The 27,402-nt window shown below is 46.3% G+C and overlaps 1 protein-coding gene across 7 annotated transcripts in view; it reads right to left on the reverse strand.

Annotated features, from left to right (window-relative positions):
* Nucleotides 1–15,396: 15,396 nt before the first annotated feature.
* Nucleotides 15,397–27,402, reverse strand: part of LOC126983895 (klarsicht protein-like) — a 132,494-nt gene continuing 120,488 nt past the window's right edge. For all 7 annotated transcript variants that reach the window (XM_050837073.1, XM_050837072.1, XM_050837075.1 and 4 more), the window contains 5 exons: nucleotides 24,430–24,581; nucleotides 23,748–23,997; nucleotides 21,174–21,377; nucleotides 20,952–21,061; nucleotides 15,397–19,248 (listed from right to left, as the gene is read on the reverse strand). In XM_050837073.1, coding sequence (XP_050693030.1) covers nucleotides 18,990–19,248; nucleotides 20,952–21,061; nucleotides 21,174–21,377; nucleotides 23,748–23,997; nucleotides 24,430–24,581 — 975 coding nt within the window. In that variant the 3' untranslated portion in view covers nucleotides 15,397–18,989. The remainder of the gene's footprint in view (nucleotides 19,249–20,951; nucleotides 21,062–21,173; nucleotides 21,378–23,747; nucleotides 23,998–24,429; nucleotides 24,582–27,402) is intronic.

The raw sequence follows: 27,402 nt of genomic DNA on the forward strand, positions 1-27,402 counted from the left end.
ATCAGGTTTCCTTCTTTGCCATACGCTACGAGCGGTTATCATGAACAACGACGCTGTATCTTTTCTTGTTACAGTGGCAGACTAAGGGTATCATATTTAAATAAGGAAAGAAACGCCAGAACATGCTGCTTCTTTAAAGAAATATCAAAGACTTTTAAAATTTAGTTCCACTATTATAGCAGTGTATGGGAGAGGTACATGTCAGAGGTCTCGCTGAGGATGTCGAGAGTTGTCTTAATGTGAACGACCTTAGGCCTGCCTTTCGAGCTCTAAAGAAGCTCCGCTTCAAAGCAACATCTCAGATGAATACTATCCGAACGGCTGAAGGACAGATATTATCAGATGTGGATGGGTACCGAGTCTGTGCCGTAAAACTTCGGGCAATTGTGTAGTGATATTTGTTTGTTATGGTTGTGTGGTGAATAATTGTAATTAGTGTGTTTGGTGGCTCGCTCCCGTGCATTTGTTTCGTTCCCTCTGGATCGCTCGTTTCGGATTCGCTTCGCACGTCTCGATTTACTCCCTTAGAAAGTGACGTACTATCCATATTAGACCCTATGACATACCGTTTTTTGCTTTGACAGACTGTTTCACACACTTCGCTAATTTTTTACGCTATTGTGCATTGCCGGATGCGGTTAATTATAGCGTTTACTCTTGACTGTGATGGCAAAACCTGCGTGAGACACTTACACATTCGAACAGGTAAAGCGTGACATATTTGTGACGTGTATCCACCAACTACCTCCACCCCTGGCTTCCCCTACGCCCATCCCTCCCTCCTACCCTCCTCCTCCCCCACACTCTCTTTCACCCCACCCTCATTCTCCCCCAAACCTCCCTTCTCTCTCTCTCTCTCTCGGTGTACATGAGATGTTAAGCTATGCACACATATGCCTTGCCTATAACTAAAACTGGAAAGTATATGCTAAGTATGGTAGGGTGTTTTATGCACACGACTGTAGGAGTATATTATAATATATATATATATATATCTATATATATATATATATATATCTATATATATATATATATATATATATATATATATATATATATATATATATATATATATATATATATATATATATATATAAAATGTCGCACCTCAACTAAAGAGTAGAGACCCTCAACAGAGTTTAATTAATCAACCACTACAGGCGGGACGCTGAGTGCTACTGCTAGGCTATAGCCGCTATACTCGTAACAGCTCATAACCTTGCCTTCCCTCCCAACCTCACTGCGTCACATGCTAGTCTATACTCCATAACAAATAACCAACATTTTGACTATGGTATTATTCACCTATTATCTTTACCATTATTATTATTATTATTATTATTATTATTATTATTATTATTATTATTACTATTTCATATTTTTGTGCAATTTATCGAATACATTTATTTTTAATAATTTCAATCACTGACGAGGCTAAGCCCCCGGAACACATATCATCACAGTTCGGGCATAATATTCATAGCCACTGTTACTTCATCGTTTACTAAACCAGGCAGCCTACATATGCGCAAGATTCATGAACTGCCGCAACTAATGTTTTCTGCAAGTGTAATGATCTAAGACGCGCCAGTATGTTATGAGCACTTGTCTTCATGAAACCCCCGCACTTGGCTTGCGTGTGGCGAGCTGAGGGTTTATCATAGTTCACTGCCTTCGTCTGCCAGCATTTGATAGCAGCATTCCTGACAGCACTGCATGAATAAAGAATAATATACTCTCTCTCTCTCTCTCTCTCTCTCTCTCTCTCTCTCTCTCTCTCTCTCTCTCTCTCATCCTCCCTTTTCTTCCCTCGTTCACACTTGTTTATCATCGTGCTGGAGAAAGATTTGCCAACATTTCAACTTCATCGCCGCTTAAACATGAGTTTCGAAAAGAGTAAACACTCGAAGCGACAAAAAAAAATAAAAAAAATACCTCTAATAGATGACGTGTAGACTGTTGCGAATGTGGATTTATTGGAGAAATACAAATGATAAATATGGACAAGCGGCAAAAGCTCGCCTGGTAAATGGAAATATATTGGGGGAGCATTCCGTCGCAGAAATATAATCAGAGGAGGAAAATATGTGAAAATGATCTTGACCTCCACACTCGTACTTTCTCACATCAGAGTGGAAATGATAGTACTCGTAATAATGTGCCGACACACATCCTGATATCAAACACACTAACACCCCAACCACATTTCTTGATAAAAAATAAATTTCACATTGTCACAATATACTAGACACGCAAAACAGCTTTTAGCTGCTCTACTTTAGTTAGTGATAAAAAAGTTTAACAATCCTCTCTCTCTCTCTCTCTCTCTCTCTCTCTCTCTCTCTCTCTCTCTCTCTCTCTCTCTCTCTCTCTCTCGTGATATCGAGAAGAATGCCTATATGTTATATAGAAGATTTAGCACCCCTATATTTTTGATAGTATAATGTCCTCTGTATATTACACCTTTACTTTGCATGTTTAAAATATAGTATCCGATTTTGACTATGGTTAACTTTCATTGACGCAAAGCCGCCTCGTTAGTCTAAATATCGTAATCAGTGGCGGTTTCCAGATTCAAAACAAATATAAAATTCAACGGAATTTAGCCATGGCACAACGCTGTGTACTTATGTGACAACATCGCAGTCGCCGCTACCCCCTCCCACCCTCTCCACCTCGCCACTTCAGGAGCCCCTGAACACGGGATGAAGCATATACAGGATACAAAATAATACAGTAATGACTACATACCTGCCTGTTGGGGCGGCGATAGTGGTTGTTGAGCAGACCACGCAGCACAAAAAGAGAGGGTTGGTGTTCTATCCCTACTTTTCTTGTTCACGCCTTTTTTTGTTGTTTTCCGGCCTGAAGAACTTTCCAGTTTTGCTGCGTTTGTTTAGGGACCTGTCGGGTATAAGAATGAGTTAGAATATACATAATTAACAAAGAAAATAGTAATTACAATATGGCAGTTAACAATCCACTCGTAGATGATACTACATAATCCAATAATTCTGGGCAAAACAAAGCATTCTAACTTCTCTCTACATTTACATAAAAATAACATGAGGCTAGGCGAGGGCTGAGACAGCAAGACCAGTGGTGAGGGCGTAGGGCAGGAACACGAACTTGTCTCAACGCGAGGGGGATTCACGCCGAGAAGTTCAGTGCTCGTTGTCACGCACACAAGCCGAGATAACTGACCGGCCTTGCTTGCACATTACCACAAGTGCTTCCTGACTCTCCCAATCACCCAACTGTAACTGAAATGCATTAGCAATTTGAAATAATCTACAAGATACTGACCTCGTTCGTCACGCGTCCATTCCTCGCCACCCAGTGTTGCGCAACATGCGCAGAGTGACGGAAGGGTGTTCTGCGCACGGCCTCGCCCTCTCCATGCATAGCCGTTGATACTCCTTAGAAACGAAAGGAAATTTTTTTTTTACGAATCCAAATAATTAGGCAGCCAAAAGAAAAGTCTTGTTTCATATTTTGAATCTGTATAACACACAAGTAACATATTAAATAATAAACCCTACTATGAAGATATCTACCGTTGCTCACGTTACTACGATGAAGACTACTCGGACCTACCACAATGCTAGCCAAGCTAATTACATTTTAGTAAAATAAACTGATTTAGGCTGATTTAGGCTGCCTCAGGCTAACTAGGCTATTTTCCCACTTCACCCCCCTTTCTCTCTCTCTCTCTCTCTCTCTCTCTCTCTCTCTCTCTCTCTCTCTCTCTCTCTCTCTCCCATATAGGAGAGAGAGAGAGAGAGAGAGAGAGAGAGAGAGAGCATGCTGCGTCAATAAATGCCCTGTTCAGTATATAATCGTTCTCCATTTTTCGATATTTTCTTTTTTTAAGATATTACTTCAGTTTTGTGTGTGCTTCAAAACAGCGACTAAGTTATTATTATTTTTTTTTCATACCCCTAAACTACCCTGTCTCCCGCGGCCACTGCCTTCACCGTTTATCCGTACTCCGCTCCACTGACTGACGTGAATTTCTCACTACGGAATCTCTAGACTCCTTGTGCTGACCGTCCAGCTACCGCAGATCTGATCCACATGCTTTTGCAACTACTCGGTCCAGCATGACTCGCAGGCGGCGCACAGAGGCACAATTAACCACAGCATCGCCTAAACCAAATCAAGCTGGCGTTTATCCTCTCCCCTGCGGCCGAGATACTGCAAGGAAGATTCCTGAGCGGCGGGCACGATGTTTTTACACCCACTTGGCGTCTCGATAACAAAGCTAATTGATGCCCAACTCCACTTCCAAGGGCACAGTCCAATTACCTGGGAGAGTGACAGGTACGAATGTCGCCTGATATAAGTGACGGAGTGTCTATGAGGGCACCGCAAAAACACCTTCGGATTCTGCACTGCCTTGTAGGACGTCAGACGAAAAAGAAAATCCTGCTCTCTGTTCAAAAGGACCTCCCCAGGATTCTCTCGATGTTGCCTGATATGAATGACTGAGTTGTTATGAGGCCAGCGTTGAACACTTTCGGATGAAGTATAATCTACCTGAACGCCAGACAAGGAAGCTAACCGTTTTTCTGTAGTAATTCCTTTAAGAGTTTAGACACGTAAGATCATCTGATATAACTTTTTCACATAATTTTCCTTGTTTAATTTCTTTTTCATGATCAAACCACGTTAAAACCTATTGTAAACAGCATCACTTTACGGTACGCCAGATGGAGAGGGAAGTTTTACCCCAAAGGACTTCGAACCCTTAGCTGCAGGGAGCGCGGCTGGACAGGTTTGGTCGCATGCTTTGCTTCCCTCTTGAGGCAGGAAACATATATGACTGTTTTCTGTGTTCTATTTTTTTTTATGTAACAACGTGAGATGTAGCGTGACACCACACGAATTAGTGATGGGATGGGTGTATCTAACGAGTGGGGAAACTGGCAACTTTACTCATGGCCAGAAAAACAGAATGCTCTCTCTCTCTCTCTCTCTCTCTCTCTCTCTCTCTCTCTCTCTCTCTCTCTCTCTCTCTCTCTCAGGATGTGGGTATTTTCCATTATATATTAGTAAAAATTTCCATGGACCAGGTTTCTTCCTCCATTACTAATCTTCATAATCTAATCCTTCCGCTTCGTCATTTTTTCATTTTCCTTCTCCTCCTTTTTTCCTCATTCTTCTCATCATCTCTCGTTTAGTTATATATTATCGTTAAATATTTTAAGACGTTGGCTTTAATAAATGTATGTAAATAATTTTCTATCATATCGTTGAAAATCGTTCCGTTTACTTATCAGTATTTTCGTTTTGTTAGTTACATTTTAAATCATTTCTTTCCTGGTGTTTACTTCATACCTGGGGAGCTTCTTTCTCTCTTCTTCCTCCTCCTCCTCTTCCTCCCTCTGTTCCTCTTATCTTTTGTCTTCTTCCTCCCTTCTACGTTCCTCCTCCTCGTATTCATATCCCCCCATCCTCCTCCTCCTTCCCTTCCCTTACTCTCCTTTGCTCTTCCCTCCTCCAACTCCTCCTCCTCTTCCTCACCCTTGTTCCTTTTTATCTTTCATGCACGTCTTCTTCCTACCTTGTTTTACTCCTCGTATTCACATGCCTTCCGTCCTCCTCTTCCTCTCCTTCCCTTACATTCCTCAGCTCTTTTTCCCCTCTCCTCTCTCCCTCCTCAATCCCTCCCCCTCCCCCTCCAGCCGTTCGTCATACCGTATCCTTTGCTCTCGCTGCCTCGTCTCCTCCCCCGCCGAGAGCCAGTTGCCCGTCAACGTATTTTATCGAGTGGCGCAGCAAATATATTTCAATATTAACGCAGTCACAGGCCATTAAGTTCTCTTGATTTAAGGGGCTGTGTTGTCGGCTATATTATGCTATATTTTATTTCTCTCAGGCGACACTCAAGCTCTCTCGCTGCCATGTTCACCATTTTTCAAGTCCCTGTGAGGTCGCCGAGATTTCTTTTTTACTTACTCTCCCCTACCAAGAGAAGGGGCTTATGCGTCCTTACTCTGTGACAGTCCAAACATACTGAGAGTCTTCTTTTCCCGATCACTGTTTTTAAATCCCTGCGAGATCGACGGAACTTTTTAATTTATCGTTCCGGACCACAAGCCTAAGTTTATGCTTCCTTCCTGTCGCCCTACACCGCGGGTCACCTGCTCCCGTGGGCCTCAGGTAACAAACATCTGGGCCTCGCTTCCGCCGGCGTCTTCTGTTCTGTTGTGTCTACCTCATTTACTTTTTTTATATGCCTACACCGTACACGTAGGTTACTTATTTTGTTTACCCTTACCTCGTACATGCCCCGAAGGTAATTTATGAAAGACTAACTGTCCAGCAAAAACTGAGGTATAAAATAACAACGAGATTTACCGTCAGCTTATTAGTTAATGAAGCTGAAGTGGCGGCGGCGGCTTCAGGTGTGTGGGAAAACCTTGCGTAACCTTAGCTTCTGCTGCTGATAATGATAATGATAATGATGATGATGATGATAATCCTGCCGCTGGGTCTCTATTCTCCTTCCTTCAAGCCGAAACAAATGGACTTAGTATATTATACAACTTGAATATTAATTATTATTACACGATTATTTTTTTCCTTTTTCTTAATACTGATTGAGGTCCATTACTGCTCCTTGTCTGCTTGGCTCTTCATCTTTATCTCGCTCTCCTGCTTCCTCCCTCAGGCCATCCATCACCCCTCCCTTCCCCTTTCCTCTCCCTTTCCCCCTCCCCCTCCTCTTCCCCCTCCCCCTCCCACTCCTCTTCCCCTTCTCCCGACTCTGACCCTCGACCTCAGTACATATATGTGTGTGTGTGTGTGTGTGTGTGTGTGTGTGTGTGTGTGTGTGTGTGTGTGTGTGTGTGTGTGTGTGTGTGTCCATCATGATGTAGACGGTTCCCGCATCAGATAGAGAAGAGAGAATAGCAGACAAGAGAACAGAGCCGCCGAGGATATGGTCAGTACTGAATGAAACGATTAGGAAGATAGACGTAATTTGCATGTCGAATATTACTGCCGAAGATAGCAAAATCCTCTGATGAATAGATTCCCAGGACTAACTGACCGGTCCCTCGGAGTGGACAGATGACTGTAAATGTGAAGGCTGATATTCTGTTGCACTCCATACGACAAAGTTTTCTTACAATAGCGAAGAGCAATGTCTATAAAAGGATAAGATTAGTAAATTATAATTAGCATAACTATCAATCAAGTACAAACCAATGCGTCAAATGTTTCTGAGCTCCATTGCTTTCTTGAATCTTTTCGTCACTTCTCGCCTCACTTTCAGGGTATCAAATCGTCTCTTTTCTCCACCTTATCTCCCCTTCCCAAATGTTTGTTTCCCTTTTTTCTTCTTTCCTTCCTTTCCTATTACGTTTAATCTTCTCCTGACCCTCATCAATATCTCACCTCGTTAGGCCCCGTTCACACTGTGCCGACTCTGGGCCACGACAACCCAGCGACTCAGGGTACACGAGGTCTTGGGTGTGAAATGTTGGTGTGAAAGGGTCGCATATGGTCGGAAAGAGGTCTAGAAACGATCGCCGGATGCATAGTCGACACAGTGTGAACGGGACCTAATCTATCACAAATTAGGTTCTCAATCCTCAGTTTATCATTTTTCTTCTGTCTTTGTTGGCTATCTTTTTCCTCCTCTCACCGGAGTGTTTGTTTTTCACTTCAGTCTATCTTACATTATCTCTCTCCTTTATCTCCCCTTTCATATCTGTGTCACCCTAAATTTTGTACCCCTTCCAATGGCCTCTTCCAACCTTAAATAATAAAACTCTTCCATTTGTTTTTCTTCTACTTTATCATTTTACTTCTCCCTCCATTTTTTTTTCATGCATCCACTAAGTACCACATTTCCTCCATTCCGACATGTATCGTTCACTCCATTTCCATTTCCCTTTACTTCTCTCCCTCTCCGATTTGCTTCGTTTCCTTCCTTCCGACATTTATCCTTCATTCCCTTTCCATTTACCTTTATTTCTCCCTCCGTTTCTTCATTTCCTCCCATCTGATAATATTTTCTTTATTCCCTCTCCCTTTCCATTCTTTCTCCCATCGTCTCCCTCCATTCCTCCCCGCGGTGCTTGCCTTTTCACCGCCTTTTCACTTGCCGTACCTGGGCTTCGCTTCGCCGCCTCGCCCTCGCCCTCGTGCCCTCTCGCCTCACGCCTTGTTAGCGCCGTTAATGCAAGAAATTCGCAGTGCAAACGAAAGGATTCATAAATTGGCGCGGAGGCGGGCCGGCGTGCGGGGCGGAGAGTTTATGGCGCTGAGCTGAGTTCCAGGAGCCGCTGCTGATGGTTGTATCGCCTCGCCACCTGTTCGATACCCCCCCACCACACACTCCTCCCCTGCCCACTCTTCCTTAACCTTTACTCCTCCTCCTCCTCTTTTTTCTCTCTTCATCTTCTCCCTTCTTTTCTTTCACCCTTTCTTCTATTTATCTCTTCATTTTCTCCCTCCTCCGTTGCGCCTCTTCCTCCTCCTCCTCCTCCTCCTCCTCCTCTTTTTTTCCTCTTCATATACTCCTTCTTCTGTCCTCCCTTTCTATTCATCCTTTTCCTCATCATCTTTTTTATCTTATTTTCTTTTCCTTTCTCCTCCTCCTCCTCCTCCTCCTCCTCTTCTTCCTCCTCCTCTTCTTCCTCCTCCTCCTCCTACTACTACTACCCCTCCTCCTCTTTCTCCTCCTACTCCTGTTCCTATTACTCCTGTTCCTCCTACTCCTATTTCCCTTACTATTACTCCTCCTCCTCCTCCTACTACTACTACTACTACTACTACTACTACTACTACTACTCTTCCTTCCTCCTCCTCCTCCTCTTCTTCCCCCCTCGCTTCTACTGATTGCTTTTCCTGTCTTTCCTTCTCCCCAACCTTAATATTTTTTCCACTCTTTTTTTCATTTGGTTTTCTTTCTTTCTTTTTTTTGGTTAATTTTCTTTGTTCTTTTACAATCTCTCCCTTCCTGTCTACGCGTACAATACATTTCTTTTATGTTGCTATGCTTTAAACTTTGATATTGCTCTCTCTCTCTCTCTCTCTCTCTCTCTCTCTCTCTCTCTCTCTCTCTCTCTCTCTCTCTCTCTCTCTCTCTCTCTCTCTCTCTCTCAACTACCATAACGTCTCATGAATGTGCTTGCATCTGATTTTTCTCTTTTGTCTTCATCATCAAGCCCTTTAATTTTCTTTCATTTTTTTCCCTCTTAAATATCTTCATCCCTTTAAACTCTTGAGCGTCCTACGTACATTTCGCGGTTACTTTTCCGGGTCTTTTTAGCCTGTAATTTTTCTTCCTCTTCATCTTTCCGCGTATCTTCATTAATCATTTTCGTATATTTATCCCGACTCACCCGCCCACACCCGCCGCCCCATCACAGGCCGTCCGCCCCACCCAATCCGTCCTGTCTGACCCTCCCTCCCCCTTCCGTTCATTTGGCTATCACCTTCTCGTATCACATGAAAGATAGTCAACGATCCGTCACCCGCAGACAGACTATTTCCATGATAAATATCCCTTATCACCCCTCACCTCCTCTTACTGTGCCTCCTTCCTCCTCCTCCTCCTCCTACTCCTACTCCTCCTTCGTCCAACAAGAGAAGAGTACTTTCCCGGTCTTTCATCCTCCTCCTTAGTCTGAGACGTTATATCCTTCTGTCTTGGAACGTGATAGACGGAAAGGTGTCAGCTCACGCCTCGCCGCTATCAATTCTCTCACTTCCCGCTCGTCCTTCAAGCATCAACACCCCCATATACGCCTCCCTAACACCCCCAAGGCTTAGGAACAAAGGAGGGGCAGCGTCCGTATCCCTCCAAGTGGGGTTGGGAGCTGAAGCTAGGGAGAGATTTGTCACTGAATTCTTATTTGTCACACACGTTAAGGCGCAGCTCCCGGGGTCGGCCATTTGTTCCGCCACGTTGATGCGAAAGATGCCGTCCAGTTAGCCGGCGCGACCACCGCTGCGGATCACCCTCGACCGTCACATAAGTCACAGCCTTGCCGCTGCCAATCACACGCTACACCACACACAGACGCCGATTTCTATTACCACTTTCAGAAGAGACGGACAAAGATGAAAGGCTCTTCACCGTTCATACTTCCAGTAATATCGTATAATGAGAACTGTGATTCGTGGTGTAGAAAACGAAACTCCCTTTTCTATTCGCCCCATAGATTAAAACAGACAAAAAGAAAATCAGTTTCCATCCGTAACTCTGTAATGTGAAAAAATATGTTCCGTGTTTTGGATAACTTTACCAATGAGATTTGAGGCGTCAAAAATAGTTCGGCTGGGAGCGTTCTGAACATTTTTCAAGAACTGAAATGTCTCCTTACACCATAGATATTGAAACGACTACCAAGGTTGAAAAAAATATACCTATTAAAATAATTTTTATGATGTAACATTCAAGGCAAATTGGATTACCTCAGTGAACCTGTATTTATTGATCTAATGGTCACAGCGTAACCATGAATGTTGAAATAAGAGGGTTACCCTTTGACGAGCCCAAGCCAGCACGGAGCCATACAAGGATCTTCAAGTCGGCCGCCAACCTGCTCTCCCACCCACGGCAGCCCAGGTGTTAATTGGCATTCTCAGGTGTGGCTGGACACTTATTTGAGTTACACTCCAAACCCTGTGGCCACCGCGAGGAATATCAATGAATTTATGGAGCATAGTATATCGAGCGTCGTTACAAACGAGTACGACACAATATTAACATCGGCGACACAAAACAAGGGATATTTTATAGGGCAAGTGGGGAAGGCGTGTTCTCGTCACCCTCCAAAAATTAAGGCGACCAAGATTACTGGAAGTGTGAAATATCACGAGGATTGCTGGTGTGACAGTGTGTGCCAGGATATCCGGGTCCTCCGTGTGTGTGTGTGTGTGTGTGTGTGTGTGTGTGTGTGTGTGTGTGTGTGTGTGAGTTCAATCTAACACGACTTCATCACGTGATGGATTCATGATCGCCAGTAAGCAGGCCTACCCTTCCGGCGAGAGCATTCGGAGCTCATTTGCCGATATGTGTGTGCCTTCACACACCACCCACACACATTCCTTGCTCGAGGAAGGACAGTAATAACTCTCCGTCAGCGGAAAAATCTTTCTCCCAAAACGTAGCTCTAACCTCAGCCTACCAGGCTGGAACCTGACAAGGCATGGCAGTGTGCGTATATGTGTGAACGTGCTTGTTTGTGTGTGTGTGTGTGTGTGTGTGAGAGAGAGAGAGAGAGAGAGAGAGAGAGAGAGAGAAGAGGTTAAATAAGACTTTACTGCATATTTCTCGCAATTTGAAGGCATTATTAACAGAATAAATAGCATCGAAACTCCAATCTCGTTCAGTTTACGAAACAAAAAATGATCAGGATGTCCTCTGGTAAGTGTCTCAGTCACTCTTCTGTCGCTGGAGCGTCGCGCCGCGTTCATCACCGTAAACTAAACTTGTAATCAACAAAATGTTGATAAAGTAGGACAAATCATTCATTTCCGATCACGTTATCAGTTTCTTACTAATTCTGTTGACTATACAGAAGTATTTCATGGCGGGTTTTTTTTTTCAAATGACAATGAAAGAATAAAAAATGAAACAATAGAAAGCCCGGAGTGAGAGCGTGACCTTCCTGCCCTGGTGTCACGAGGAGGCGCGGGAGGTGGCGATGACACAGCCACTTGGCGGGGCACTGCGCCTCGCCAATATATCACTGCTGACGGCACATAACTCCTGGCGGTTCGGGATCCAGGATTTTCTCTCTCAAATCACTGACTCACGGGCAATTTCGTCGAGAATTACGTCGCCACGGCTGGAGTGTCGAGGAAGCCCTAGTTCAGGAGGGTTCCAAGTGCTGCTTCCTCCCGCCTCAGCCTCGTAGGAATGCACGGCGGCGCACCGCAGCCTTCAGTCTTCATGAGTTACTTTATAGGTTAACGCGGCGTAATTGGGGGAAGATCATCACGTTAACCTTTGACTGTACGCTCTTGTGTGTGTGTGTGTGTGTGTGTGTGTGTGTTAAAAACTGCATCATAGTTTCACACACACTAATTAGGTAAGTGCGGATGTGGAAAACTATCAAATGAGCCCATGAAATGAAATAGGTCAAAGTGCATAACTGGTTCTAGCGGGCGAATTCTTTGTCTTGGGCAGCTAAGGGTTAACAAGAACTCTTAGGCCTCCCCTTCCTTCCGCTTCCTACCCTAACTCTTCCCCCTGCTACTTTCTTCGTGATTTTTTTTACTAGCCACAAACTGGTGTCAAGGCAGCTATCTGACAACCTGCCCACAGGCGACAGATTAACCCTCCGTCAGACTCACCCCGTTACCACCACTCCTCACCTGCCCCGCGCGTTCCCCCACGTTTATCTTCCCTCTCCGCGTCGCCCTTGTGGGAATGGCGTCACACACACACACACACACACACACACACACACACTTCGTCTATTTTTCTCCTTACATCATTGTGGATCTAAAAAGGGCTGTGTGGCATTTAAGTGTCGGAAAGCTATAATTTGAGTAATCCTATTTCTTTATGCATTAGATCTAGTCATGCATGTATGTTATTCGCAAATAAATGAACAATTACAACGACCATTATCATATTCATTATGGGTGTAGTGACAAATGTTAGGTACCGGTGAGGGGCGTGGTTTCTTAATTTCTGCTCAGTGCTTTGAAAACATGAGCTTAATGCTTCGAAAATACGAAAATTATATGATTTTCTCTCTCTCTCTCTCTCTCTCTCTCTCTCTCTCTCTCTCTCTCTCTCTCTCTCTCTCTCTCTCTCTCTCTCTCTCTCTCTATATATATATATATATATATATATCGTCAATAAACCTGTATTCTAACACATTACGTTGTAGTGAAGATGGGGAGGCTCCTCGTCGCTAAACTGCCCGATGTTAGTCCACTAAACGATCATCTAAACTAACATCCTGATCCTTATATAGTGGCATGATGATGGCAACACTTTCTTTCCCTCCCTAAACTGCCCAAGAGTTACTGTAGGGTAGTCAGCGAAAGGAACAAACAATCCAAGTTACAAATCATGTCCAGATAATCAATTCTCTAAAGGAGATAGCATGCGGCCCAGGTAATTTACACGTTAACGACCCTGCTATAGGTGGGCCGACAAGTGTCTATTGAAAGCACCGCCTCGCATACCAAGGAGCCATACCGTCTCGATAGGCGACGGCTTCATCTGTAGCGAGGTGGTGGTGGTGGTGGTGATGGTGGCGCTGTGGATGAGCTGATGAGATAATGAAGAAATAGAAGCGAGAGGTGTAATAGCTGGCTGGATGGTGGCAGTAGGGACCGGAAAAAAGGTGGAAGTGGTGGAAATGCAACTAGTGGACAATTGTTTCCGATGTTGATGCAGTGGAAGGTTTTGAAGTGGAGGAAACTAAGATCAAAGTACGTAATGGTGGAGGTGGAAGGGCGACATTTGTGGTGGTGGCAGCGTAGCAGGGATGGGAACGTGAAGTAGAAATGACGAGTTAGGTGAGGAGAGTGGTGGTGATTGGGAGGTGGTGGAAGAGGTGATGACAGTTTAGATAATGGTGCAAGGAAGGGATGGGTGGTTTGTTATTCTAGGCGGATAGGGGAAGCGGGAGGTGACGTGAAGGTGATGTTTAGTGGTGGTGTTGTGTTGTGGTGTGGTGATTAAAGGGGGTTTGTTAGAGGGAGGGGGGATTGAGTAAACCGGTATAACCGTGTATATGTATGGAAAAAAATATATGACGTTAGCTCCTTCCTGTACAATGTTCATTAAATGTTAGGAATTTATACAGAATGACGTGAAGTGGTTTCTCCAGCAAAGTTCTCGACGACAGTTTCTTTATGCATGTGAAGAAGAAAAAACTGCTGACGCTCACTCTCATTTCAGATAATAGTGATTGATCTATGTTTTAATATGCTTACGGGAAGTGATTCATCCGGAATGACCATATGGAAAGTTTCACTCGCAATACGGTAAAGTTTTTCTTTCCATTCTTTTAACAAATACTAACTGAAATGTTATGGAAGTCGATAATACTAATCGCTTATGATTTTGAGGCGAGGTGAACTTAATGAGGACATTCAAACTGTCCATGATAGGATGAACGTCTCGAAACAGGGTTCAAGAAGTGATGATCAACACGTACGAGAAGGGAACATCAGCAATCAGTTGTGCCCATTATTTATACGTAATAGATCAAATAATATCCTTATGCACATCAAGATACAAAGTAATAACTCGTTTCTCGGGTAATGATTTCATCAGTAACACATGGTTCAGAACCAATGAGTCAAGGACGCTCCCGACGAAACGAAACGTGATCGAGACCGAGTGAGCGGTGAACAGGAGTATCGGCACAATGACGTAGGAGGATCGAAGCGGCAACTGGCAAGGTGACATTGCTAACTCGTTTTAAGGCACTAAAATAGCCAAGCAATAGCGTGGGTATAATAAACTACGTGAATGCATCTACTTTTAAGAGATAAAAATTAAGCTGTATACGAGAACTTACTCGCCAGCCGCTTCCCACCCCGCTGCCAGCTGTAAGACTTGCAAACCGACAAATACTTTAAAGAATTCCTGCCAACCACAATTATCTTGGCTTCACTGCTACGAGTATTCACTGCCCCGCCTCGCATACTGTAACTGCACACCAGCAGGGAGCGTTTATGAGCTCTGGGGTTTGATTGATTATAGAAAACAAAAATTGTGGTTAGGCCACATAGCAATTATCCAACCTTCAGAAACTCTGTAGCGCTCAATACCAAGAAACACGAAATAGAAGGAGTAGAGGGAAACTTACCGAGAAGCCCAGCTCGTCGTGTCACTCCAAGGCGCCGTCTTGGTCAAATGATGGCAGACCGGTGCGCACCGATCCTGGGAGTCAGCTTTTTCACCCGGGGAATCGTTACTTGCTCGAACCGTTTGTTTATAAATACCAGCTCCTGCATCAGTTATGACCCTCCCCTATTTGGCTAAGGCCTACTTTAGAAACAATTTTGAATGCCAAGAGGTATAAACATTTTCATACCATAGTTCTAGAAGGCAGGGATGCGTGCCACTGTAAATCAGTGAGGCAATCGCGCCAAGTGCAATGCTTCAAAGCCTTTCTACATGACTCATAACAGTAAAATGTAGTGTTCCAACCCTGTTTCATATGTAGAACTTTAAATAAATATATAAACGTGGCGTTCCGTTGGTTTTGCTTTATATAATCTATTATACATGCTTGAGTCCTGATCCACCTTCTGGAACAGGATATTTGATATTGGTGAGTAATCAATAAGCATTTTTTCTACAACTATTCGGGTGCTAGTGTTTCTTACCCGTTGTATATACTGCAGACATTTTTTAAATGTGTTATCAAAGCGAATAGGTAAAATAATAAACATGTATTGCTCTTCTGCAATTTATTGGTTTATATATGGGAGAAAGAACCTGGTGTTAAGTGTTGGAAAATATTCATAGAAGACAAATAAATACACAAACATATTATTTAGCCTGGATGACACACTCAAATAAATCTAAGCTAGTAAGCCTTATGGGAGCAGCGCTGACCCAAGCTTGTATTTGTTATTGTGGCCGGCAAGGAGCACCGGCCCCGGCGCGGCCCCGCGGCCCGAGCTGATGGGCGACGCCGCGGCCGGCAGCACCCAGACGGAGATTATTGTCGCCAGGTGTTTGGCGGGGGCACACACCTGTCGTTACTACACACCTACGAGACAGCGACACTAAGGCACTTATAAAAGAACATATTGTGGCTTTTTTGTACTGTAAACCGTAGAGGGGATTTCATGGGTCACCTGGGTCATTTCCGGCTTGGTCGGGAGGAGATAAGCATTACTGTGGGGGCTAAGCTGTGGCTGATCTGAGAGACAAGTGACAAGTGGTACATTTTACTGTATGAGAGGGAATTGTTTGAAGCTACTTGACGGTCCCCTCCTGGGGCCGACACCAGCGGCACAGGAACCGCTGCTGCCGGTCTGGAATATTGAGAATTTGGGTGCCGACGAGACTGACGGCAAGTTTTGAAAGACAAGGGGAAGGAGACCGTCTGCAGCTGTTTAGGGGAGACGAGACAACCGGATAATGGGTCCGAGGTTCCCCAGAACATCCCCCCCTGGCTAATATTACAACCGTGACGACAGATCGGCCCGTCACGCCCTCGCGGGGCGACACAAGCCTGCAGCAGTGGTAGCAGCGACAGTAGCTGGGAGAGGGAGTCGCCTGGCCCAAATCTATCACCAAGGCGAGAGTTGCCAGTGTGGACTTAGCTTTAGCTGAAAACGGCGCTTGAAAATTTGTGGTGCCGAAAAAAAAATACACACGCTCAGAATAATAAGACGAAACTATAACTAAAGCAACACTGGTGACGACAAAATGCATAGACTGACAAACTCCAGCTACACACGGTGACCAAGGCCCCGGACCAGAGGGGCCGCGAGGCGCTACACTCCTACAAGGCGAAGTACCCAGCATAAAGCTTCTGAACGCTCCGCCTTGCATGGTGTTGTCCGTCACTCAGTCCTGCCGCGCCGAGGCAAACTCCCGAGCTCCCGAGGCGTATAAATGAGCACATTCTACGTTTAGGAACAATGACTGTGGCATTAAATTTGTTGATAACGTTGGCAACAGTTTCTTTCTCCGGTGTCTTAATAGCTACGAAGGTACAACCCACCCCGGCGTCCGACCTTCACTGAACTAAGAACAATCGCCCAGCAGTTATTCCCCCGAGTAACCCTTACAAAGTTTCATATAAAATAAATTATAAATTCTGATTTTGCACATAAAAATCACAATACCCTACAACATAATAATTCACTTCGACTACTTGAAAAGCCTTTGGCATGCTCGCTACGTACTAATCTGTTAATCAAATAGAACAAAATTCATCTTCATTAGCACCATAAGAAAATAAAACAATCACCCATTCTGATCAAATAAGGATATGTTTGAATAGATTAAAATGCAGTGTGAATAGGTAAGTTCTTTTGAATACCCTCTGCGCGCACACCCGCGGCGGCCGTGTTGGGCGTCCCGTCCCTCACCTTTTAACCTAAGAGGATCCGACAGCCGCCCGACACGTCGCCTGTTAAACTACTTTCTGGCCGAGTAACAGGAATAATGGCAAGCGCTCTTTTCAGGGAGACATTTTCTACTTTTGGGGCTTGAAAGTGCAACTGACGCATCTTATGGATCTTGCAAATGGTGGATGATCGGTGATCCTGCCTTTTTCCTGCTGCTCTGGCTAGGCAGTGACCTTAAGGCTACGAAGTACTGCAGCGAGGCAAGATTCCTTAATGTCGGCCTCCGGCGTGACTTATTGCTTGTTGGTCTTACTCGCTCGAGCACACGCCGCCTTCCTGACAACAAGGAATCCCACCTCGCCCTTGTTACCAGAGCCGGAGCCGATAGTCGAGCTACTCTAGGGTGTTACATGCCTTACATTAGCTGGTACAGTAGCCGTGAGGCACACCAGCGGCCGTGCCAACACTAAGTCTCACGTGCAGTGTCAGGGGCGCTGCAAAAGGCCGCCTTCACGCTCAGTGTCCTGCTGTCAGTCGCCGAGTTCTCTGCGTCCCGGCAGCGCCTTTTCATTGAATGGATCCTCCGGGAGGAGGGCCAAGACACTAACAGTGGCGGGGACGGCAGCGAGGCTCGGGGGCACGGCCGATGTCACTGGGATCGTCAAATGACGTTGCCCAGGCATAGGGGGAAAAAAAAAAAGGTTGGCGCAGTTTGCCAGAGTTAACTTTGCTGTGGCTGTGGTGTGGTCGATGTGATCTGCGGTGCAACTTTGCAACCCAAAGGTTAGATTCGCTCACCACCACATGCCTTAACCGAATGCTCATAAGCCCAGGTAAGGAAAGCTTTTGTGGCAGCGTCACACATTTCGCGAATTGTGACGCAACGCCACTCAGATGCTTGATCCTAGGGTAAGCCTGCGGCGTCGTTAACTCTGCCGGTGAGTCTGCAGCCCGTGTGGCTGGTTCACAGGAAGCCAGCAGGCACAGCGAAAGCTCGCCGGAGCCAAAAAATTGTCAAATCAGTGTTTGGCAGTGCAAGTTCGCCAGCATTAACGCAGGGCACTTGGCGTGGCACTGTGCCGCTGTCCGCTTGGCGTCAGGATAAGGCACTGGACTCCTTATTGTTCTGCAGCTCTGCAGGTGCTGCAGACAGGCTATCAAGCACTGCCAGGCTCGCCCAGGCTATTTGGAGCTACGTGGCCTCAAGGGCCGCGTCTCCAAGATAACCCGGGTTGCGTATTGTCAATATTTGTGGAAAAATTTACAAATTATGGACGTGACTCAAGCACAGGTCGCTGAGATGGCGGGCTATTTCACGGTTCGTTGAGAAACGCGACCGGCGACGGCCGATCTCTAAACCTGTCTGGCCTTAGTCACGCCCTGAACTTGAAGAAGCGAAATCAAACATCTTCTGTAATTACACATTTACAGGGTATTATATAACATTTTTCACACTGCTTAAAACTATTTCTGCCCAAAAGTACGTGGCCACAGACATACCCAAACATAAACACGCTGACTAACACAAATTGTATATCAAACTCAACATACATCTCATTCACGCGTTATTAGATCATAAAGTGATGGTATAAAAATATGAGACCTGACATGATGAGTGCGGGGGGGGCAAGCGGGACGCGCGGCCGCCCTTCGCGGTGCGCAGGGCGGCGCCTTGGCCGTGCCGAGGCCTTGGGCGGCTTTCCTTGGTATACCGCAATGCCCGCCCGGGCGACTCCACACAGCGCTTCGCCGCGCCCCTGGCCACACAGTGTACAGGGAGTCGCGTCTCGTCACGACTCCGGTTTGTCTGTACAGCTTTAGTGAACATCAGACCAGGGGACACGCAACTCGCCGTGCTGCCTAAAATGTACACCAGACCATGGTATGTACACTTGGCGGGGTATTTACACCTGGCACGAGGCTCAGGTACAAGGGCTGTGACGAGAGCACCGCCGCAGACTTCACACTGGCGGTGGTCCGTGCACATAGCGGAGCTGTGGGCTGAGGGACAGGTTGAGGGTGTTCACGTGGTCACAGCAATTGGGCTCCAACAAACAAGCCACACAAAAAAGCAGCAGCAGGGCTGCCTGGAAGGGCAGCGCCGCCCTGACCACGCGCCACACCCAGCCGCGGCGGTTCCCGTTGCGTCCACTCCCGCTGACGTTATTAGCACGACGACTAGCCTTACCAACCTTGTTGTCTTTGGACCACATCCTCCTCCTGAAATGGAAAATGAAAAAGATCATCAGAAAACCTGTAATGAAAAATGTTTCTTCAATTTTGTCACAAAACTAGTGATGGAACTAGGCATGAATCATCGATCTGATGGTATGCAGCCAAGTGCTGTTAAGGGTGCGGTGAGCGCTACACGAACGAAGGAACGAACGAAAGGGTGATAAGGAAGTGGGGATGCAAGAAGACTTCAAACGAAGGAAAGGTCAAGTTAGGTTTGGTTAGTTTAAATTTATTCGGCACGCATTGCGGGGCGGCGGAAATATACACAGCGCAGGACGGGACATGGCGGCGGCGGTCCAGTACGCAGGCCAGTGTTGCGAAATATCTCCTAAAAGAAAGAATTCGCTCTGTTGTCCACCACGCATGCGTGCGGGGGGAGTACACAGCAGGAAAACATTAATTTGCCTGGTTTTGTTCTAGTTTGTCCACTAGTGATCTTTGTGAGCGGTGAATGAAATATAAGGCGGTTGCACAACAGGCATTGAAAAATTTCATTTTACGCGTATAAGTGATTTAATGATTTCAAACAAACAGTTAACATTATTTCATAACGCACCGAAAACTACCAGAAAAAAGTTTCGTCCCAAGGTGTCCCACGGGTGACAATTTGGAAATTTACCCAACAATCAATGGTGATGAAGTCTGGCAACTCAAATGTATCTCCATGTATCACAATATGGAGGGTTGCCGCGTCTCTTTTAAAAGAATGTCTACTCAGACCCATTAAGACACCCAAAGGACGCCTGAAACACAACTTGATATCCCTGAGCGGTGCCACTTTTCCTGCATTCCAACCTTCATTGTAATGTTCCCGCCTTTCCTCCCTCGCCACCGCCTCGCGGTCGTCGACACTCGCATCTTAAGCCGGGCTGCAAAATCTTCCCCCTCCCTCTCCCTCTCATTTATTGTCTCTAATCCACCGAAAGCAAATCCATTTTCCGCCGATTGGTCCATACATGATCAGCCCGAATCATTGATCCGTAATGACCTGCCAGGTAGCTCAGTGAATGGGGTCTGCCAATCGGCTCCCGTCGCCCCACGCCGACTCCTCCCATTCCCATGACCCGCCCAATCGCGGTTCGCTTCACCTGTCACCTTCTGTTTCATGTTGCAATGGGAATCCTGCTATTGAAAAATATGCAAATAGAGATAATTCGAAGCAGCGAGGGAATTATACGCCAGAGAAGGCTAGGCTCGCATGTCTCGCTCGGAAACCAATAACTGATGGGGATCAATGAGCTCCCAGGGTCACCATTTACCTGCTCCACCAAAACCGATCTTCGTCCTTGGCCCAGGGACGCCACTAGCCCAGGGACAGTGGCATCACACGAAGCAAATGTCGAGATTTTTTTCGGTAAGGACACCAAGCAGCCTTGTGCAAAATTGTAATGATAATTATTTTTTATATCACTTTCAGGTGCTCAACAAAAATTATCCGATACAAAAACCATCACTATCAGTTCTCGGTATTAGTCCTCGCCTGCATTGCGTTATCATTCCATGGAACAGTATTTTCATGGTGGCAGAATATTACATTCTTATACGTGAGAGCCTTTGAAATAAGTTAATTTATTAATGATGGAACAACTCGATTGATATCTTGGGTAAAACAGCCTCTAGTTCGTTGATTCATGCTTGTCTAAGCGAGGCATCAATCACCACCTCCTCCCACCAGGCGCGTCACGTACCTCAGCTGCGGGGAAGTCTTGGCCTGGTCCAGCGTCTCCGAGGACCTAACCACCAGCTCTCGACAGTGCTGCTGCAGACCTTTCAGCTCCTCCTCGGCGCTCGATAACGTCTGCATTGAGAAAATACGACTCTTGAGAATGCGGTAAAAGACTATACAAACAATCCATAATCATTCATGAATTATCTAACTTTATATAATTACATTAAAACTTAATTCTTACCTTGCAGATGGAAGCCCACGCTTGCGAGTTGGGGTGAAGCGAAGCTTCCAGGTCCCGCGCCAGCCGCCGCAGGTTGGCCAAGCGACGCTCCCGCTCACTAAGCTCCTCTGAGGAACAAGACTCGTAGCCAGACGTCCCAGAGTCACTCAGACACTCGTCACCCGACGTCATCAGGGACATTGAAGATCCCTGGATATCAACACTCTGCCAGAAGAAATAATGATTCTTAGAAACATGCCACATATTTTGACATACTGGTCAATCCTACCTTCATCATACCTACCTATCTTCATCATAAAATCTTACAAACGTATATAACCTACTGAAACCTCTACGCTAAAAGCAATTCGCACTTTTTCCCAAGGCATTCTTCCAAAATATGAGTGAAGAGCTTCAGTAATTAGTGTCTCGCGAAAGCCTCCTGACAGTCATTCAGAGCAATGATACTGTCGGGACAATGGAGGCGTGCGTGTGACTGATGCAGTTCGGCGTGTAGGGCTAGAGGCACGGGTCGGCGCTCCCCTGTATTCTGAAAAATGAGGTGTATGGACAAGTGTTATGGCCACCGCCTTCCCTGCTTCACAATGAATATCCTCCTTGAAGGCTCAATGGCTCTACACGGGACGCTAATGTTGATTCATCTCCCTGCCGCTCCCCAGACCGAGCCCCACCAGACAAGCCACAACACCTCGCCGCTCCCCAGTCATTTCCAACAGCATTAGTAGCACTTGACTAATGATGCAGTTGAGAGGCGGAGGGTGAAGGCAGTGTAAATTGAGATAATTGTAAAGTTGGGTTGGATGTTGGTGGTTCGAGTTCTGTTCCAACAACAGTTGAGGAGATTTTCGAATTGAATTCGAGCCACCAACACCCAACCCCACACAACTGTCACTGCCACTCGCCTGCGCCTCAAAAGCTCTGCCCGGATTCATGCCCGTCAGCTGGGCTCAAGAAGGTCATCTACAACACGGTCAACTACGCTCTTCACACATATATCGTTAGAGAGCATGATCCACACAGTATACACGTAATGTTAATCTGTCCTTATGCTTTTAGCCTGCCAGTGACTGACGCCTCCATCGCCGTCGCTCCCCCTCCCCTTCCATGAGGCGGTCTGCCTCCTCGCCCCAACAAATACTGGAAAACACGACTCTCGTTTCCCACATTCCCGGCGACGAAGCGGTTCCTCAGGTTATCAAGGCTTTTAGCGCAGGTGTTCCGCCATAGTTCTGACACACACACACACACACTTGTCACTACGTCTAGTATGGTAGTTTCATGAGTATATCCGGATAGGTTTAGTGCTATTAATCCATCAGTGTCTTATTCAGTATTTTATCTTTCATTATTCATACTTAGTGCCGATCAATCTAAAAATAGACAAAATAATTCATCCTACTACAGGGGCTCCAAGTAGTGGTGTGATCCTCGCCCTAGGACAAGTTCCCATCAGGCGCCCCACCCAGCGGCAGCGTGGGGTCCGCCTACGCGGCCGCCAAGACCCACTCCGTCTGACGCGATTCCGCTAAGCATCATAGACAATCCGTCTTCATGGCCACGGCTCATATTTTTTTCCCTCGATGACACTTCTCAATTTGGTGATTAATGCAAGTGTCAGTAGCGGGGGTGAGTAAGCTCTCTCCCATTTAAATAAGATTGAGGAGAGCCGCTGGCCCCCCGCGTGGAGGCACATTGGCTGGTTGCCGTGGGGTCTTGTTAGCGGCCTGTCGGTATTTATCACAGCACAGTGCTCGCCACCTCCCTCACCTTCGCCTGGCGCGTCTTCACCCTCAACACTTCGCACGCCGCAAAGCAAAGGGACGTTTTAATCTTTTCTGTCAATGAACAGATCAGTAAACATTTTGAGAATCTGTGATCAAAAAGGTCACAGGTGTTATCGCTCAACTTTTTTTTTTTTTTTAGCTCCACTAATCTGATTATTATTTTTTTTTATATATGTATATATATACACACACTAGCAAAACCACCTTATGACCTTGAATCCGATACCATCCTCAAGACTCCCTGAGGCCTCCTGCCGGCGGGGAAGGAAATGAGCCGTTATGGCGCAGCGCGGAAACGTGCGGGACAATAAAACAGGTCGTGCGTGTGTCGGAGGCGGCGCGGGAGTCAGGTCTGATTATTGAAAGACAAACACAAATCTAAGCACGTGAACGGCTGAGGGCGGAATCAGGCGGATCAACTGTGGCGTCGGTAAGACAAAAGTCACGTTGAGTTCGGCGGTGCTGGAGCGGCTCACCGTCACGTGGCTGGCCGCCAGATGACCTACATTAATCACAAATATTATTGTTGACAATCGTCCGCTCGGCTGCGAAGCTCTAGGCGCCCGGTTAAAAAGGAGTTTGTTTCCATCATCCTCATATTCATCTTTACTCATCTTTTGCAACTGACATATTGAAATTAAAATGTTATTAATGAATCACTTGACGCAACCGTATCACACCGTTCTTAAACGTTCCCTTTGATATACTAATTAATCGATGAAATGTTAAATAATTAGTTTAAGAAATGCAAAATGGAGTGAACAATGTTCCCAAGACGCGCTGCCCTCACCTGTGTCTTAGTGTGCTGCAGGAAAAGCTTCTTGCCCGGCAGTGTTTTGCGCTTGTCGTTGAGGAGCCTCGCCACGCCCTGCATCGACGCTGTGGTCGAGTCCGTCATGGAGCCGGTCTGAATGGCCACATCCAAGACCTTCAGCGTGTCCCCGTCCTGCCGCAGCATCTTGGTCAGCTCTTCCGCCTGCGTCTCCCACAGCTTCCACGCGGCGTCCACATTCTCCAGCCGCGACAGCTCGCTGCTCACCCTGCAGAGGATGCACGTCCATGTTTTACTGCCCTAATAGGGCATTGCATACAAATCACAGATATTTACATCACTTCTAAGAACATGCACACTACATTCTGTTCTAAGCCACTATATATATTCTTGTGGAAATAGCAGTCCTGGGAAGCAAGCGCTTTCAAATACTTTTTTTTTTACGTAAAAAAAAAAAAAAAAAAATATATATATATATATATATATATATATATATATATATATATATATATATATATATATATATATAAAAATCTAGTTCTCAATTCTAGTTGGAATTGTGTGTGTGTGTGTTATTTTCTGCCAGACGGGAAAAGGAGCAGCGAACATATCAGTATTAGCTGGTAATGGATGTACTGGCAAAAACTGGTAGTCGTTCCACAGGTAAAAACAGCGGCGTGCATTGTCTTGTTGCACTCACCGTCTGTCTGCCTCGTCCCAGAGTCGGTAGAGGTCCGCCACGTCGTCCTTGAGGGTGGCCAGGGCATAGCCGCTCTCCGTCAGGAACCTGTGCACGGCCAAGTTGATGCTGGAAACCTCAGACTTCCTCGACGACACTTCCTGCTGCAGGGCCTGGGGAACACGCAAAGTGGTACGTTCAGTGTGCGATGAGTACAAAGTTTAATAAAACAGACACTACATGCTTATCCTAAACAAGGATTTGTGCAAAGCTGTGATCGGTAAAAATCATATTGACATTTCTCCGTCTCCTAGAAAAAAAAAAAAAAAATTATATATATATATATATATATATATATATATATATATATATATATATATATATATATATATATATATATATATATATATATATATATATATATATATATATATATATATATATATATATATATACGCTGACAATTTACTACGTTTATAAACATCTAAGATGGACACTATTGTGGACACTAGTGAAACCAATCAGGCGGAGGATCAACACGCCCGCAGGGAGGGGCCAAAGAGGAGGAGGGGTAGCGGCAGGGTGCGGGCAGATCTGGTTACCGCCGTGTCCCGGGAGGTGGTGGTCGTGACGGGCTTCGCCCCCCGCCATTCCCCCGACACACCTCACTAGCCACCACCGCCCGTCCCCATCCCCGCCCCTGGTAAACACGCACACGCAAAACAAGTGCTCATCAGTGATTTAATCACCAGTGAACTCTTATTAAATAACATTAATATCATTGAAACACAAGTTGTCGCCTTGTGATGGCAACACAAGACTGCTGGGAGGCCCCGAACCGTGTCCTTGTTTGCCTCCAATCAAAAGCGTAGCCAGATGACAAAAATATTATGTGTTCAAGCCGCTGCGCGACGTTCCTTCCCTTCCTTCACAAGCGTCCGTGGCTCGATGGTCACACGCCACGAGGTCGAGGCAGAAGTAAGCGTAGGAAGGACCACCTGTGGCAGCCTCATTGTCACAGCCTACCTAATTAATTTGGCAGCTACATCTGCCTGGCCGATAAGACAGCCTACACGGGGCACAGAGAGTTTTGCCTCCGGGATCAGTGGCTACCCAAGCGTTCGAGCGTCCTACGGGGATGGAATTAAATAATGCCTCGGAAATGTTTGGTCACTCCCTCTATACCCCCAAAACTCACTGTTCCACGTGCTCACACCTTGATGGGTCCTGCTTTAAATCTCACCTAACGGTTTTCCTTCATTAATGGGTGTATTAATACGGTCCTTCAACGTTTTCTAGAGCACAGGATTCCAGTGCAGGTGGTATTAAGTTCACAAGATGTTTCGTTTTCTTTCTTTCTGCCCGGCGGATGCTGATGAGCATCATGGTCACAAGGACGCATGCCTCTCGGATCAAGGTTTGTATAGGAGACTTTTCTGGCTCGGCCGAATGGTCGCCTTATCGACCTCGTGCCGATGTTTTGCTCAACTAAGTTCACAGAGGCCACTCAAGAGATGGTAATGTGCTTCACCGAGTGCCTCCTGCGCCCAAAGTGGCGGTATCAAGCTGAAGAGTTTGGCAGGGGTCGGACAGGGGTCAGGGGCGGGAGGTGTGGAGACGGAAAGACACGGGAGCACCTCCGTCGGGGGTAAGGGGCCATGCGCCGCAGGGGACCGCCATGCCCACTCGTCTGGAACGCCAAAATTATCATCCCAGCACGAGGCAGCCGGCGCATGACCGCACGCTCCTCCAACCCATTATGCACCATCCCCAAGCCAGGTTTGCCCTGCCCCTCCCCGCCTTGCCCTGATGAGCAGGCAGGAGCGAGGCCCAAGGCAGCCAGCGGTCCTCTTTACCTACTGCCGAGCAGCCAAAGGGTTCACTACGCAGCTCTCCTCCTCATAACAAACAGACGGCTAAGGTCCAGCAGGAGGCATTCGCCGATGACTGAGGGTTTTCATGGACCTAGAAATTATATTATGGAATGCGCCGCGAAAACAGTGGGGTTCTGATAGCTTTACAGAAGTCACGGAAAGTACTCAAGCACAATCATATTTTCTTTATGGTATTTATGCAAATATCGGCGGTATGAGTAAGCGGAGCGGCGCGGGGCGGGTGAGATAGGGCAGAGGGGACAGGCGGGAGGAGAGGGCTGCGAGGTGGCTCGAGCTGAGGATGAGAGGGTGAGGGCGGCGAGCGTGCTTTGAGCCATCAAGCATACACGGCCCTCCCGCAGCACCCACGCCCATCTGCGGCCATCACAATTGCCGGAATATTCACTTAACGAAACAATCTCCGGCCCGTCCCAAGCCGCGTGCCCGGCCCGCCTGTTTCCCTGGTACTGGGAACGATCCCTCTCGTCAAACAGGCGACTTAGCGCTCCGACAATAAGTCAATTTCATATACAAAGAAAAGGGCCAATCATTAACAACAGAAATGTTGACTTTGTGTTTATAATAAACAAACTGATTAGGAAAAAAAAAATAACGCTAAACGTTCCCAGCTTCTCATCGTTATATTCGTAGTTCCGTCAGCCTACCTCGAATCTTGAAGTACTGCCTCTACTTCCAGTTCTTCCGTAACTTCACACTTCTCATATCTACCATGCAATCTGACCTTCGGTCATTTTCGCCACATTTTCACGTACTTTTAGTACTCTTTCTTCATTCCTTTCAGGCAAATTATGGATTAGAGAAACACCACACGGACAGATCCTCCAAGCAGGAAAAATACCATGAAGAAAATAAAGATGGAAAAGAAGATGGGAGGGAGGGAGAGGGAAGCAGGAGGAGGGAGGGGAGACAGCAGCGGCAAGGGGATGGGGGAGGGGGGGGGGAGGGTTGGCTGGGTTCGTCTGGTGTAAATCTGGGATCGTTACTAAGACACGAGACCCCTTGGTGCGACTGGTCCCCGACAGCTTAAAGGAGCATAGTATAAATTAGCGGAGTCCAACCTTACTCTCTCCCTTCCTTCTCCTCCCGCCAGGACACCTTG

The sequence above is a fragment of the Eriocheir sinensis genome, chromosome 55 (assembly GCF_024679095.1).
Source record: "Eriocheir sinensis breed Jianghai 21 chromosome 55, ASM2467909v1, whole genome shotgun sequence".
Classification (NCBI taxonomy): Eukaryota; Metazoa; Arthropoda; class Malacostraca; order Decapoda; family Varunidae; genus Eriocheir; species Eriocheir sinensis.